General features: G+C 37.6%; 1 protein-coding gene across 1 annotated transcript in view; it reads left to right on the top strand.

Annotated features, from left to right (window-relative positions):
- Positions 1 to 16,549, top strand: part of LOC144967243 (uncharacterized) — a 32,001-nt gene extending 15,452 nt beyond the window's left edge. The window contains exons 22-34 of the mRNA XM_078904219.1: positions 234 to 6,920; positions 7,270 to 7,393; positions 7,945 to 8,143; positions 8,376 to 8,684; positions 9,809 to 9,956; positions 10,228 to 10,732; positions 11,119 to 11,375; positions 11,689 to 11,876; positions 12,165 to 12,421; positions 12,705 to 12,925; positions 14,113 to 14,260; positions 14,785 to 14,945; positions 16,214 to 16,549. Of these exons, the coding sequence (XP_078760345.1) occupies positions 234 to 6,920; positions 7,270 to 7,393; positions 7,945 to 8,143; positions 8,376 to 8,684; positions 9,809 to 9,956; positions 10,228 to 10,732; positions 11,119 to 11,375; positions 11,689 to 11,876; positions 12,165 to 12,421; positions 12,705 to 12,925; positions 14,113 to 14,260; positions 14,785 to 14,945; positions 16,214 to 16,354 (9,345 nt within the window). The 3' untranslated portion in view covers positions 16,355 to 16,549. The remainder of the gene's footprint in view (positions 1 to 233; positions 6,921 to 7,269; positions 7,394 to 7,944; positions 8,144 to 8,375; positions 8,685 to 9,808; positions 9,957 to 10,227; positions 10,733 to 11,118; positions 11,376 to 11,688; positions 11,877 to 12,164; positions 12,422 to 12,704; positions 12,926 to 14,112; positions 14,261 to 14,784; positions 14,946 to 16,213) is intronic.

Raw genomic sequence — 16,549 nt, forward strand, 5'->3', positions numbered from 1 at the left:
AAAGAGCAGTAATCTTTGACAAATTATCAGACAGTGATATAATTTGAACCTCAGTTATAGATTTTAGTTCAAGACTCAAAGAATATTCTAAATAATATTTTTTTTTTAAATCCCACAAATAAAGCAACGCACTAACTAGAAGAGAAGATCCAAAAAGTTTTTTTTTTTTCAAAATCACGATATTGTTGAATGTAACAATTGACTATAATAAAATTGTTTATATATATCCACAGAACATCGATTATCTCCTCCAAGGAAAACATGAGCATTCACCCAAACTTCTTGACTCCAGTGTTACCTTGACCTATGCCCCCAAGAAAGACGTTAGCGCCGGAGTAACTTTGAGAAACAAGGGTGCTAAATTAGCCAAAATCAATGGAAAAGCTACACTTTCATGGCCCGGACAAGAATATATGATCAACACTGACCTAACTCAGAAGAATGCCAAACAATACTCCAATGTTTTGAATTTCAAGAGCAGCTCTGGAACCAAACACACCATTTCAACTGTCTATAAGATGCCCAAATCTGATGGTCATGACGTTGTTGCCAACTTCAGGCTGCACAATATGAAACCAGTAACCATCAGTGGATCCACTAACTTGAACAGGAAGAATTTTGCTGCCTCTGGAGAAGTCAAAACAGGCAAAGATGTTTACGGATTTAACGCCATTTCTAAGATCTCTAAGGCCCCTAGCGCAAAAATGAGTCTGGAATTAATCCATCCATCAAGACGCGTCACCTTGGATGTCACCGGAGGAAAGGGCAGAGGCAAATATGAAGGAAAAGTTGAAGCTGCATGGGATGCTGATAATGATAAGAACCAGAAAATGTCCATTGAGGGAGGTTATTTCAAAAAATCTGCTAAGGCATCTGTTAGCCTGGGAGGAAACGTAGACTTCCGTTCTCCATTTGCTGGGTTTGAGAACCTCGTTGGATCTGTCAAATATGGCATGGATAAATCTCAACACGCTGTTAACGGCAAATTTATGTGGGGAAATAAGTCAGACCAGATCATGACCACAATGACTGTCAAGAAACCAATCACTCTGAATAACATTAATTTCAATGGAAAAGTCAAGACACCATTCAAGGGATTCCGCAATGCTGAGATTGATATTGCCCACAAACTTGATTCCGGCATAAGCACCGTCATTACTGGAGATCTTGAAAAAGAAACCGCCAAGCTTTCGATCCTGGGCCAGAAACTGAACAATGGCTACAAAGGTAAAATGAATTTGAAATCAACAATCAAGAACGCTGAATCAGTGTCTCTGTCTGCCTCTCATACAAGTAATGATGGAAGCTGCAACAGCAATGCTGACTTGAACCACAATGGCAAAGCTTATGCTTATGACCTCACAATGTCTCACTCCGGTGATGGCTGGCATAGAGAAACAAGTGGTGATCTTGTCCTCACAATGAACAAACAGAAGGTTGCCACTCACTGGGACCACAAAAACACAGATGCTTCCGTAAAATCTTCTCTCAGTTCTAAATGGGACAAAAATCGTTTGATGGTTGATTTGATTGGATCCCACAAACTGTCTGATTTGAGAAACATCAATGGAGTCCTGAAAATTAAGAGTCCATGGAAGCCAGTTCGTGATATTGAATTTAACGTTGATCATAAGCATGGATCTGGCTTGATTGACAGCGTCGTTTTCTTGAAACAAGGGTCATCCAAGAAAGCATCCTCCATTATCAACTACAAGAGCGGACAGAACAGCCATGATTTTGACTTCATGATTGCTTCTCCATTCAATGAAGACATGGGTGGTAAATTTAGTACTAACTATGACAGCTACCCAATGACCACCACTGCTGAATTGCAATGGGCTCCTAAAATGAAAGGTACCATGGAGGGAAGTCTTGATCTGGCCTCATGGGACAACGCTGGCCTCAACCTGAAAATGACAACACCATCACGTTCAATCCGTAATATTGTACTTAAGGCTTCAAACAAGAAACAAAATGGTGAGATTGTTTCCAACATGAATTTGAACTACGGCATGAGACAAAATATTGATCTCGAATCGCGCATTGCAAATGGAGATCAAAACAAAATGCTTCGTCTTAAGCTAAGCTCACCTTTCAAACATGTCAAATCTTTGAACACTGGCTTAAACTTCAATGGTCACGCCTACAAATTTGATACCACTGCCGACTTTGAACTCCTCCCAAGCATTGGAAAATTCGACGGATCAATGAACTGGCAATATGAAAATGATATGAATGGAAAGATCCGTCTTGATACTCCATTCGTTAATTACCCATACTTTGAACTCTCCACCTCCAGCAAGAATGACAGAGATATGAGAAAATCTCACATCCAAGCCGAGTATCATCCACGCCAAGTCTTCAGCTTTGATAGCTCTTACAACTTTGGATCCCCTCTTTCCTTCGATGCTACTATCAGATCTCCCTATCCACAGTTTAATGATGTTGGAATGTCCATCCAACACAACATGGCTGACTCATCTGTTAAATCTCATGCCGAAGTGAAGTACCAATCTGACAAGAAAATTGAAGCTGACTTGAATGCTGACTGGACATCTGATATAGAGGGTAACCTCCTTGTCAAGACCCCCTTCCATGGCTATGAAAGTAACAAAATCTCAATGAGACACAGAGGAGACCTCGACAACTTTGATACCCATGGAGAAATCGATGTTGCCGAAAAGAACATTGCTGCTGATGCTTCATTTAAGAGTGGCTATACTACAACTGGTACCTTCACATTTTCTAGTCCAATCCCAGGACTGGAGAACATTGACATGTCTCTGAGAAAGAAGGGCAACATGAGAAATCTTAAAGGAGGAGCCACAATCAATATCAATGGTGAAAAGATTCAGACTACCTTTAGCAATAAAATGATGAAGGATGCCCTGAAGACAAACTTTAATCTTATGACTCCCCGCACCGAGGCGTTCAAATTCTCCTTGGATCATTCTGGCCTCCTCGACAGCTTCACAAACAAAATGAACATCAACTACGGCCGCAAGGTTGATATTGACACCATTGCTTCGTTCACCCTCCGTGACAATGATGTAAATGGCAACGGTATCATCAAATATAAATTGAGCAAAGGTCGCAACACAGCTCGTGTTTCTTTCAGCAAGAATGGACCAGTTGAAGATTTCTCTTTCTCTACAGCTGCCAGCTTCAATAGAGACGATATCAGTGTCAGCGGATCCCTAAGAACAAAGAGCGGCATTGATGGCTCGATTCAGGTCAAGACCCCTTTCAAAAACTTCAAGAACACTGGCATGACCCTCTCTCACTCTGTTGACGTCACAGGGTTTACCTCAAATGCAAATATCAACTTCATGGAAAAGAAGAATATCATGGGCAAAGTTGAATTTTCTAATGAAAATGGAATGAAACTCACCAGCGAATTGACAACACCATTCAAAAACTTTGAGTCTACCTCTGTGAAGGTCATTCACGATACCAGTAGCTATTCGGGTGACATTTCTGGCACTGCTGAACTCACCACTACTATTGGCGGATTCGGTACCGGAGATGTGTCTTACAGCAAGACTGGTGACCTCAACGACCTTGTTTTGAAGGGATCTGTATCAAACAATGGCAAGGACATGGCTGTTATTAAACTGACCCATAACATGCAGAATACTGAAATGCACAGCATGTGCAGTGTGAAATCAGCTGCTACCCCGGACATGTATTTCAGCATTGACCATTCTGGAGACAGCTTCAGCTTTAACACAAAGACCATGGGCAAGATTGGAAAGAACATGGTATCCACTGATGCTAACATGAAGAGAAGCTATGATTCTGTTTCTGCTGACGGATCTTTAACCTTCAAACTGCAAGGACAACGTAAAAATACAGCTTCCATCACCCTTCAAAAGGACGGGCCTTTGGAAAACTGCAACATGGACTTAACTGGAAAATTTAACAATGATGAGGTTAAACTGTCTGCTTCTAGATCTGGAGCTTTGAATAACATGCGTTTTGGTGGGTCTGCCAGCTACAACAAAAAATCTATTGATGTTACTGGAGGTTGGAAAAACACTGAAAATATTGAGGGTACTCTTAAGGTCTTGACACCTTTTGCTAACTTCAATAAAGTTGGATTGGTAATTTCTCACTCTGGTGATTTATCTGACTTCACCACAAACTTCAACATCAACTACATGGACGGAAAAGACATCAATGGCAAACTGGAATTGACCGCTTACTCCCTCAGCAACATCAAATTTGTCTCTGAACTGATGACTCCATTTGAAAACTTCAAAACTTTGCACATGAAACTCAACAACAAATATAATAGCTATTCTTCTGACCTTAACGGAGATGCTGCCATTGACACAACAATTGCTGGCTTTGGAACTGGAAGCATTGTTTATAGCAAGACCGGAAATATGGGCAACCTTGAAGTTACCGGAAATGTATTGAGAAATGGTGTCGAAGTGGCTGAATTGAAAATCAAAAATGGTCTTCAAGATCAAGAACTCCACTCCTCCTTTGAATACAAGAGCACTGTCACGCCACGTGTTCTGTTGACTCTGGATCACAACGGAGATTTGACCAATCTGAAAACTTCAGCAAGAGCAGTTGTTGGTCAAAATAACATCATCAATGGAGAAGCTTCTCTTAGTCAGAGGTCAGAAACTGTTGATGCCGAGGGCAAACTGATGTACACCGTTCAGGACTTTGGAAGCAACCAACTTTCTATTATTGTGCACAAAGAAGGAAATCTGAACAACTTCAATGTTGAAATCACTGGCAAGAATGGTGCAAAGTCATCCAAAATCACTGGAAACTTTAAGAACGAAGACGAGTTGACCGGATCCCTCACTGTCAATACACCTGTTGAAGGATATAAGAACATTGGTTTGGCCTTTAAACACTCCGGATCTGTCGACAGATTTAATTGTGAAGGAAAATTGATTTTGACTGATGGTAAAGCATTTTCTGGCCATGTAGATTTTTACCGCCATCTCCTCCGTCGCATTGAGGCAATTGTCGAATTGAACACACCTATCACCGATTTGGAATTCACTAAATTTGAATACAGACATGAAGGAGAATCCGACAGCTTTACTTGCTCTTCTATCCTCCAGTACGGTAATGCTCAAAGCATATCTTATGACATGTCTGCAAAGTCTTCTCCCAAACCTGAAATCACCGTGACATTGGGAATGCCCCAGCAGCAATATATGGCCTCTGGATCTTACGAAAACAGCTGGCCAAGATATGCTCTTAATGCCAAACTCGATGCTGGAGAAGGTCGCTCAATCTCTTTAGACGGTTCTCTTGATGTCTCTACTGAGATCATGGGTGCAATTACTTTGTCCACTCCTTTTGAAAATTTCAATAGTGTAGGACTCAGCTTCCACCAAACACCTATATCTAACGGCATCAACTCTGAAGGTAGAATCACTTACATGGACGGACAAGTCATCTCCGGAAAGGCTGTAGGTACAATGAGTAAAACTGGAAGTGACGCTTCCGTCGAAATTACTACTCCTTTCTCCGGGTATGAATTCACTAGATTTGAGACTAAAAACGTCGCCAATAAGAGAATTATAAAGACAATCACCAAACTTATCTATGGAAACAATCAAAGAATCACCATTGATGCTTACAGCAAATTCAAGCCCACCCCAGAACTTTCTCTCACTATCGCCAGCCCATTCTCCAAAGAAATTGAGGCTTTGGTATCTTTCGATAACAGCTGGCCCAAATATGAATTGACTTGCAAGATGACTCCTGGAAATGGTGACAGATTTACTCTGGTTGGTACATTTGACGCCACCAATGATATATCTGGTTCTTTGAAGATCAGCACTCCATTCGATAACTTCAACAAGATTGGCATGAACTTCATGCACTCTGGCGACAGTAATAAGTTTGGAACTGAGGGTACAGTCAACTATATGGACGGACAAGAAATCTTTGGCAAAGTTAACTTCTACAGATACATGTGGCGCCGTATTGATGCTTCCTTAGAGCTTACCACTCCATTCAATGGAATGGAAAACACCAAAGCCGAAGTTAATTTTGAGGACAACTCCAACAGCATCAGCACAACTGCAGCATTGGAATACAACAATGGCGAGAAACTGAACGGCAACGTAAAACTCACATACTCTCCTAGCTACGATGTTGTGATCACACTTAATACTCCTGTAGATGTCATCAAAGCTCAGGGAGCTTTGGACCTAACTGCTCCTAACTATGAAGCTCTCTATAGTCTGAACTTCGGAAGTAACGTCTATTCAGCTAATGGAAAATTGAACTTCTACTCTGCTGAATACTTGGACGGATCTCTGGAAGTGAGCACTCCATTGTCTGGCTTTGAATACACCAAGGCCGAATATCAACATAAGCTTGAAACCAGCGAGCTGGAAGGCTCTATCGTCTTGACTTACGACGATGGAAAGAGAATGAGCTGCGATGTCAAATCCTCTCTTTCTCCCAACTTCGATGGCACTGTCACTGTAAAGACACCCTTTAGAGGATTTGAAAGCATGCAAGGATCTGCCACCTTCGAGAGCTCATACAAGAGGTACGAGACCAGCAGTTCCTTGAACTTTGGACAAGGCAGCATTTTCTCCATGACATCTGAGTTAGATTATTCCATTGAGCCAATGAAAGCATCCACCAAGATCAGCACTCCTTTCCAGAATTTCCGTAACATTGAACTTGACTTAACCCATGAGGGCGGCCTTACCAACTTCAAATCAACTGGCTTCCTGTCCTCTCCTCTCACTAACCACGTCAACGCCAAAGCGAGTTTGAGATACGATGCTGTGATGGACATGTCCGCTGCTGCCTCCCTCCAGACCTCTCTTGAAGGCTTTGATGACTTGAAAGCTGAGCTGAAGACCTCTGACGTGGCTGGTGAAGTCAAGACCAACGCGATTGTCGGCTGGACCAGTGGACAACAGGTTGGTGTGATCTTTACATGTAGACTGTTGACCTCATGTTGATATGGAGTTACAATGATCGATAAACTAGATCTAATAAATGTTACAAGTAAAGCTTAATTAGCATAAGAGTAAATCATCTATTATAAAACATTATAATCCTATTTTTTCTTGAAAACAACTAGGTTCATAGAGGCTGGGTTTATATTATAGTAAGCGATATAAACACTTTTATTTTCAAAACGTATTAAACCCGTGTTTTCATGCAGCCCTTAGATCAAGCAACAATCATTCCATTCTTAAATATTACAACACCATTATCAATTGGTCCCAATTACAAACAAGTCTTACAAATTTTATGTGGTTTCAGGTAACTTTCGACACCACTTTCCGCAAGCAAGACGGCTGGAACGAGAACAAGATGCACGCAGATGTCAGCATGACTACACCATTCGTTGCTGTTCGCAGTGTAGATCTCCAGATGGACCAATCAGGTAAGCAGAGTATAAATAAATAATTACGTGGACACCATAATATTATTATATCAACACAGCCTTTGCTCTCTCTCTCTATCTATATCTCTGTCTCTCTCTATCTCACAAACACACACACACACACACAAACACACACAAACAGACACACTTTCACACATCCACACCAAAACATTGTTTGTTTGGGGGAATACACTTAAAAAATAATTTATTCTTGTTTATTTGCTTAAAAATATTATTCTTTATCTTTCCCCACGGCTGCCGACGACCTTTTAAAAGAAAACTCACATATTTGCAACTAAAATACACACACATACACCTACACACACACACACACACACACAGAGAGAGAGAGAGAGAGAGAGAGAGAGGGAGAGAGAGAGAAAGAGAGAGAGATAGTTCGATAAATAGATAGATAGATAGATAGATAGATAGATAGATAGATAGATAGATAGATAGATAGATAGATAGATAGATAGATAGATAGATAGATACATATGTTAGAAATAGTGATTGAATATCTTACACAAATGTATTTATCTTTTTAATCACAGTTGGAAGTGAGAGCTATACTCATAAAATGAATTTTGACCTGAACGGCGACAGCCTTCTGGATTATGATGCTGAGCTCAATTTCAACGACAAGAAGACAGCTGAATTGATTGTCAGACAGCCTTGGCCCATGCAGTACACAGCCAGCAGAACCAGCAACGACGGAACCACCGAAACTGAGATCGTTGCCAACTGGAACAGGTAAACTTTAGATATATGAAGAAATACAATTTTACTGAAACATTCTTGTGGTTCATAATAGTCGGACATAATCTAGACAGGTGAATCATAATAAAAATCATTTGGTTATATACAAAATTGACGGAAAATCAGTTTGTATTGTAGTTTAATCACACCAGTTTCGTTAATATTAAGAATGGTATTATTTAAGAATACTTTAACTTTTATTTGTTTATTTATTTTAACCATACAGAGATGCAGATGACAGCAATGTCCGTATCCAGAGCACAATGACTGATAAGACTAACAGATACCAGATGGAAAACGCTCTTGACGTCAGCGTGACCTATGCTTCTCGCAAGGTCGGTTTGGTCAACCGTCTCTCCCACAAACCCTCTCAAATCTTGAGCAATGGCCACATCTACTGGGATTCTGATGATGACAGCAAGGTGTCTTATGACGTCAATGTCAATGAGAACAACAGACGCGGCAAGCAGATCGTGGATGGCAGTTTCAAACTTGGTCTGCCAACCAGAACTCTTGGCTTGACTGGATCTTACAGGTAGATAAAATCTAAGACTAATAGAAGTAGCTTATATTCAGCATATTATATGAAATACTTAGACAAACGATGGTGATGTCTTCATATCTTCAAGTGACTGTGAAATATTATTTACTCTTAATAAATCCAAATGCAAAAGAGTTGCGGTATAAGACAACATATCACTAATGAGGAGGATAATCTCCCCAAATCTGAAATATAGTGCATTTAAAATGAAATGTTGACACGTTTCAAGTTTGAATAACTCCAAAGCTATGTTAGATTTCATCAAACGTTTTTTTGGCCATAGGTGCAAAATCTATTTAAGTATTGACTTATATAAGTTTTAACACTGTGCACTCTTTGGTAGCTGAAGTATAATGCCATGAGTAGAAAAAGGTAATTTTGAAATATATCGTAATTTACGGTGTGCTTGTTTTTATTAATTGACAATTTCAGGTTTAAATAACTCCAGATCAGCTGCAACGACATCAACTTGGATTCAATATATTAATCTAAATTTTTTTTCTCATATCTTACTCGTGATCGTGTGTTTGCGCAATAGTCCGATTTAAAGCTCCACATGACCACCACCATTTTGTATTCTCATTCACCATCACCAAGGATTCCCATTATTGCGTCAAAGCTCAAAATGCTATTGTATCATTAATACAATCAGTGATGACGCCATGCCCAAAATAATTTTACAATGTCAAGGCATTGTCCTAATTTCATATCGTTAGATTAATATGTTAAAATAAAAAACTTTCGAGAATCAGGTCGGAGAAAGCCTAAATAAATTACAATTTATGTCAAAATTATCCTTTTCTATTGATGACGTCATAGCTCAGGTATCAAAGGGCGCACAGTATTAAAACTTTTATCAATCAACACTTTTATACATTTTGCACATATGGCAAAAAATGTTTGATGAAATCTTAATAGCTCTCGAGCTATTCAAACCTGAAATGTGTCAATAAAGAAAACAAAAAACAACACACACTGTATGTTGTATTTTTATGTAACCTATAAAAATGGAAATATTTTAAACATTAAGCAGGTTATGTGCTCAAACACATCAATACATTATTAACAGCATGTCTTAGCTTCATATGCTCACTTTTTTCATTCTTTTATCAACACAGTGAAAACTCTGCCATGGTATCTACTGACGCTGCCTTCAGCTGGGACGCCGATCGTGACGACACCAAACAATTCGGTGTCAAGACCAATGTTCGTCGTGGAGACAATCTGAAAGGAGACATCACCTTCAGCATGCCCTCTTTGAGAAAGGTTAGAGTCTTATGAAGTTTTCACGATTAAACATTTCTTACGTTTTTTTTCTTTTTCTTGTGATCTAATTTATATAAACATGAGATTGTAGTTCAGTAAAAGTGGTTAACAGGACTAATAGAAGTTTTTATTTGTTGAACACTTTGAACAGTTTATAAAATATGAAAGAATTTCATGGACTGGATATAAGACGAAAACAATAACTATATATTTGTACATTTTTATTTCACATGATATTGATTTTAAATCAAAACCTGCATTTCTGTTGCAGGAAATCCGTGTTGACGGTGAAGTTATGTTGAACAACGGCCGTGTCATTCTGGATACCAAGACCGACATATCCTACTCAAGAGACTCAAGGAAGACTCTCACTCTGACATCCAAATTGGAAGACATTTCTACCAGTAACAGCCACTTCAACTACAGCTTGGCCTTGGGACTCAAACACGCCTACACTAACGTGGACATTGCCATGAACTCCCACATTGGAAGCTCTGACGAAAGCATGACTCTTGGAGTGTCTGCCAACTACTTGACCAGCAAGAGACAGATGAAGAACTTGGCTCTACTCAGTGAAATCAACATGCTTAAGAAACAAATCAGTGTACAGGTCTTCAACCCAGACAACAGCATTGAAGTCGTTGGAGATATTGTCAGCGAGACCCCATACAAAATGCGTCTGATGAACAAGATCAATGGACAGGAAACTATCCGCTCTGACATGACCGTTGATAAGGTCAAGAAGGCTTTCACCTTCAGCACATTCACTGATGCAGGTAAGACATTATTAAAGAAGTCTCTCGCGCACTCTCTTTTTCTCTGCGTGTCTTTCTCTGTATCTCTGTATATGAATCTCTACTCCACTCTCTCCTTTCTCTTCTCCCCTCCCCCCTGCCTCGTCTCTTCTCAAGTCTATTAAAAACTGATTGAAGAATTAATCTTTAATTCATAGCCCTTGCAAATTGAACTTACATACGCAACGATCCTACTGATATGGTGTTCCTGTTATTTTTTTTAGGTTGAAATATTGCTGGACAAATAGACAAGTTATATATATGCTTTTATGTGTAAATAAAATACAGAGCTAATGTTGGAATTTTAGCTTTTGTATTTGAGAAAAGATAACAGTTGAAACGTGATTTTATTTTCCCTAACGTTTCAGACATTCTGACCTTCGCTGCCAAATACCCCAACAACTCTGCATTCCGTGTTGACTTTACCCGCCACACCCCAGACTACGATCAACAGGAAGCATTGATGGCCGTCCGTCTCAACACTTCCCGTCTGCTCCACACCCGTTTGTCATGGCGCCCTGAAATGATTCAGGACTTCAAGGCATATGCCTGGCCCAAACTTATGGAGATCTCTGAATCAGCCATTCTTGGTTTTGCTTCCTTCAACGAGGAATTCTCTGACGAGGTTTGTGTTTCATACATATTGCTCCTGATGATGCTTGTTTTATAAAACAGTGAATGAATCAGTAGTTATCTTCTTTGCCTCTATGTAAAACGAAATGACTTTACTAAATTGAGTAAAACTGTTGTTTGTAAAAAATAAATAAATAAAGAGCATAGAATGCTTACCTGACAATAATAGTTGGCGGTTCATTCTTTAAACGTGCTAGGATAGAGCTTCAGAAATTATTTTTACAAAAAGACAATTTTGATCACAGAATATATCATCATTATAATACGTTTTAAATCTCAAATTTATGAATGCTACCTTTTTCCAGCTCTCAAGCAAGTACACAGCCATCGCCAATGAAATGAGCCAAGAACTTCAACCATTCATCACTGCTTTGCATGACGAACTCGCCCTTGTTGCTGAGAAAATGAATGAACTCTCTGATGAATTGAGAAAGATGTACGACAACAATGACTTTTATATCCAAAAGATGGGAGAGGGAGTCCTCAGGCTGCAGTAAATATACTTTCTTTTGATTAAAAGACTATAACATCAATTTTGAGTTAACTGCTTTCAGTACATAACTAACCAATACTGTCCCTTCATTATAGATATAGGAAACGGGGCTAACTGTCCCATCTGCATTGATCATGATAAAAACGATATGTGGTCATTTTCATAAAGCGCTTAAATATTCTTGTGTCATTCTTTAGTCTCGATCTTTACAAACTTGATTTGTTGTACAAATCATATTACATGTATAAACATAGTACTCAAAACAACAACGTTTTACATTATTCACAGAGCTAAAATGGAGAGACTTACCCAGGAATACACTACAACCTACAATCAGCTTATCAACTCTTTGAGAGAGAACCTGTACGAGATGCGCCGCTTCCAAGCCGGTGCCCAATACAAACACTTTGTGGCTCAATCATCAGCCTGGCTGGTGTCTGAATCCATGAAATCTTTTGCCTCCCTTGAGTTGTACATGGCTGAGGTTGACCAAGTCCTGCAAGAATACAAAGCATCCATGATGGCTATCAAACAAAAAGCTATGGGTAAGTTTCATAATTCTTTCGCACAACTGTTCTGAACCATGTTATTTAATAGCATGCGAGCTTCAAGACTGTTATTCAAACTACGTTTCAATGACATTTTTAAAAACTTGAATAATTGCAACACAACGAGCTATATTTTTTTAATTAAAAAAGAAACATGAAGAGCAGAATAAAAGGCAATAATGGTAAATTGAACATTATCAAATTTAAATAAATTTGTGTATTGGCATTATCACTTCTTAATGTAAATGTATAATTGCATTCCACTATTTTATATCAACAGATACCGTCTACAATGCCACATACGTCGACTACTTGTCTAACAAACTTGGTCAAATCAACAACGTGGACATCTCTCCTTACATTTCATCTTTCAATCTCCCCGAGCAATACACCAATGTCGTCTATGATATTCCATCAAAATTCAACAAAAAATTGAACGACATGCTCGACAGATATGAAGTCCCTTTCGTCAAAGAGGGCATCAATGAAGTTTACCAACAAGTACGGCATTCTACTTATTAATGGGGATTTTCATCATCATCATCATCATCATCATCATCATCATCATCATCATCATCATCATCATCATCATCATCATCATTATCACCATCATCATCATCATCATCATCATCATCATCATCATCATCATCATCATCATCATCATTATCACCATCATCATGATCATCATGATCATGATCATCATCATCATCATCATCATCATCATCATCATCATCATCATCATCATCATCATCATCATCATCTTCTTCTTCTTCTTCTTCTTCTTCTTCTTCTGCTACTACTACTACTACTACTACTACTACTACTACTACTACTACTACTACTACTACTACTACTTTTACGACTACTCCTACTACTTCTACTACTAACTTACAAGTAGTATTACTATTGCTACTATCACTGCTAATAGTTAACTATTACTACTACCACTACTACCACGACTACTACTACTACTACTACTACTACTGCTACTACTACTACTACTACTACTACTACTACTACTACTACTACTACTACTACTACTACTAATAATAATAATAATAATAATAATAATAATAATAATAATAATAATAAAAATAATAATAATAATAAAATCTGATGGCGATAGTACCTTGTCTTACAACTCTCCCTGTAGGAAATCATTCGCTTTTCCCACTTCCTTTCACTGCAGTCATCTGTTCTTTGTAGAAACGGCGTATTGCTTTGACAATTTCATAGTGACAGTATAGATAACTCTCTCTCCCTTCCTCTCTCTCTCTCTCTCTCTCTCTCTCTCTCTCTCTCTCCCTCTCTCTCTCCCTTCCTCTCTCTCTCTCTCCCTTCCTCTCTCTCTCTCTCTCTCTCTCTCTCTCTCTCCTTCTCTCTCTCTCTCTCTCTCTCTCTCTCTCTCTCTCTCTCTATATATATATATATATATATTTTTTTTTATATAAATATATATTTATATATATACCTCCCCCCTTCTCTCTCGTCTCTATAACAAACTTTCCTCTGTTGTTCATAAAAATATGATATTTCATTAAAAGCTAATTTACTACAGGGAATCCTTACAAAACAAATAGATTACTTAACACACTTATTCAGCTTTCTAAATGTTTGTCTCCTTTAGATATTTATATTATACTTCAAAACTAATATTTTGTTGTTTCTTTTTTAATCCAATCCTTCAGGGTGTTTGGGCCTACAACTACTGGCAACTTGAAGAAAACCTTGAAAAACATGCCAAGAGCATTCTTAAAACATTGAAAGAGATTGTTGAAGAAGAGTTGAAAGAATTCTCTGAAGACCTTCAGGATGTCTTCACTAGTCCAATCACAGGTAATGTAACATTCTGACATTGGTCATATTATGACATATTCCTGAGCAAAATTAAGATATATGAGGCGGAAGTTTATCACAGTTTGTGTAATATAAATCAGTCTTTAACAACTGCTTGCTAACATAAGGACAGGATGCTGTTGTTTATCAAAGTATTTTCCTATGGTTCTAAATAGCTCCAGTTGATTAATCTTGAACCCAGGTCAAATACGTGTCAATTCGACACTCTTAAAAAACAGGGATAACCAATGAAAGCATTGAAATCTTTACAAAAGACTAATAATTAAACAAATAGACTAATTTTAACATCGTTAAAAAAGCAAGCAGATGATGAAGTGCTTAGCATAGTTATGGATACCTGTCTCGTCCCTGTTTATTAAGAGTTAGTATACTGTTGGCTCCAAACCATCGAGTAAAGCGCCTTGAGCACCATAATTGAATGTTGATCTAAATAAAAACTCATATTGAAAATTACTTTGATTTGAACTTAAATTTGATTTTGTCCTATTTCTTGATGTTCACAGTGTGGGACCCCGAACACGGAGAGATTCAGGCTGAAGTAGCCCTGCCTATTGTTGTCAAACGCCTCGACAAAGTCCCAGACATGAAGCCCATCATCACCAAGGTCGAAAAGTTTGCAAACAAATACTTGCCCGATGAGAATACTTGGGATAACCTTGTAGAGGTATGGATACACTGATATCAGTTTTTATTAGCGATTAATTCTTTGAAAAAAATGTTTATCAAGTTGTTATTGAAAATAAGCAAATGATATATTTACTTATATGTATTAAATTTTTAATTAAGCCCGAGTCGCATCGCTTTTGTTGTCCTCTTGGTGAATAGTTTTCATTTATAGACACTCCTATTACTCAGACTACTACTACTACTACTACTACTACTACTACTACTACTACTACTACTACTACTACTACTACTACTACTACTACTACTACTGCTACAATTACCACTGCTACTACTACTACTACCATAATTAATAATAATAATACTAATGATAATAATAATAATAATAATAATAATAATAATAATAACAACAACAACAACAACAACAAAATAATAATAATAATAATAATAATAATAATAATAATAATAATAATAAAAATAATAATAATAAAGAAGAAGAAGAAGAAGAAGAAGAAGAAGAAGAAGAAGAAGAAGAAGAAGAAGAAGAAGAATCAGTTGATGATGACGACGGCGACGACGACGACGACGATGATGATAATGATGATGGTGATGATGATGATGATGATGATGATGATGATGATGATGATGATGATGATGATGATGATGATGATGATAACATTAGTAATAATCATAATGGTTACAATAATAATAATTATAATAATAATGATAATAATAATAATAATAAATAATAATAATAATAATAATAATAATAATAATAATAATAATAATAATAATAATAATAATAATAATAATAATAATAATGATAACAATGAACACAATAAAGATAATCATTATAATGTAAATAAATCGCATTTGCATTGCATTACCTCATTTACTACTTAAGGTCAACGCGATCTACTAAGAGAAAAAAAGTTAGATTTAGATACAATAAATTTCACTTGAAAACAATAAGTAGATTTAGTAGTGTCATCAAAATAAATTACAGACGAGCATAGCCAAAAACATTTGCATTCTAAGAGCCAAAATATAAAATAACGCCCCCCCCCCCCATCCCCCACCCCCCAACCACATACACACACTATCTCTCTCTCACACATTTACACACACACACACACACACACACACACATTTTCCCCAAAAAACATACCAACAGTATCCTACACAAATCGAATTATATTTCTAAGTGTAAACCAGACAAAAAATTAAAGGGAGAACTTATAAAAAATATTAAAGATTTTCAGGCTTGACATCTACCTCATTCCCTCTCTTCTCTCTTTGTGTCTTTAGTCTATGTCTGAAATGTTGCCTGCCAAGTCTGAGAGTAACAAAACCACCGATGACGTCAAGGAACAACTGACCAAGTACAGACCCTCCAAAAAGTACCGCAAGAAGGGCCGCAAGTACAAGGTCAAACGCTCCAGGCAATAAATGACTTCATGGAGCTACAAGGAATTGCTTAAGTTGCCTCTAGGATGATGGAACTTTGATATTTTAGTTAATTAGATTATGTTTCTTCTTATTGATTTTACTTTATTTTATTGTAACGTATCTTTTTAAGTATTTGAAATTATTCTGTATTGATATTTTTTTATAGGAATAAAGTTAGATAAAAATTATAACAAA

The sequence above is a fragment of the Berghia stephanieae genome, chromosome 1 (assembly GCF_034508935.2).
Source record: "Berghia stephanieae isolate SIO BIC M18660-M18661 chromosome 1, UCSD_Bste_1.3, whole genome shotgun sequence".
Taxonomy (NCBI): Eukaryota; Metazoa; Mollusca; class Gastropoda; order Nudibranchia; family Aeolidiidae; genus Berghia; species Berghia stephanieae.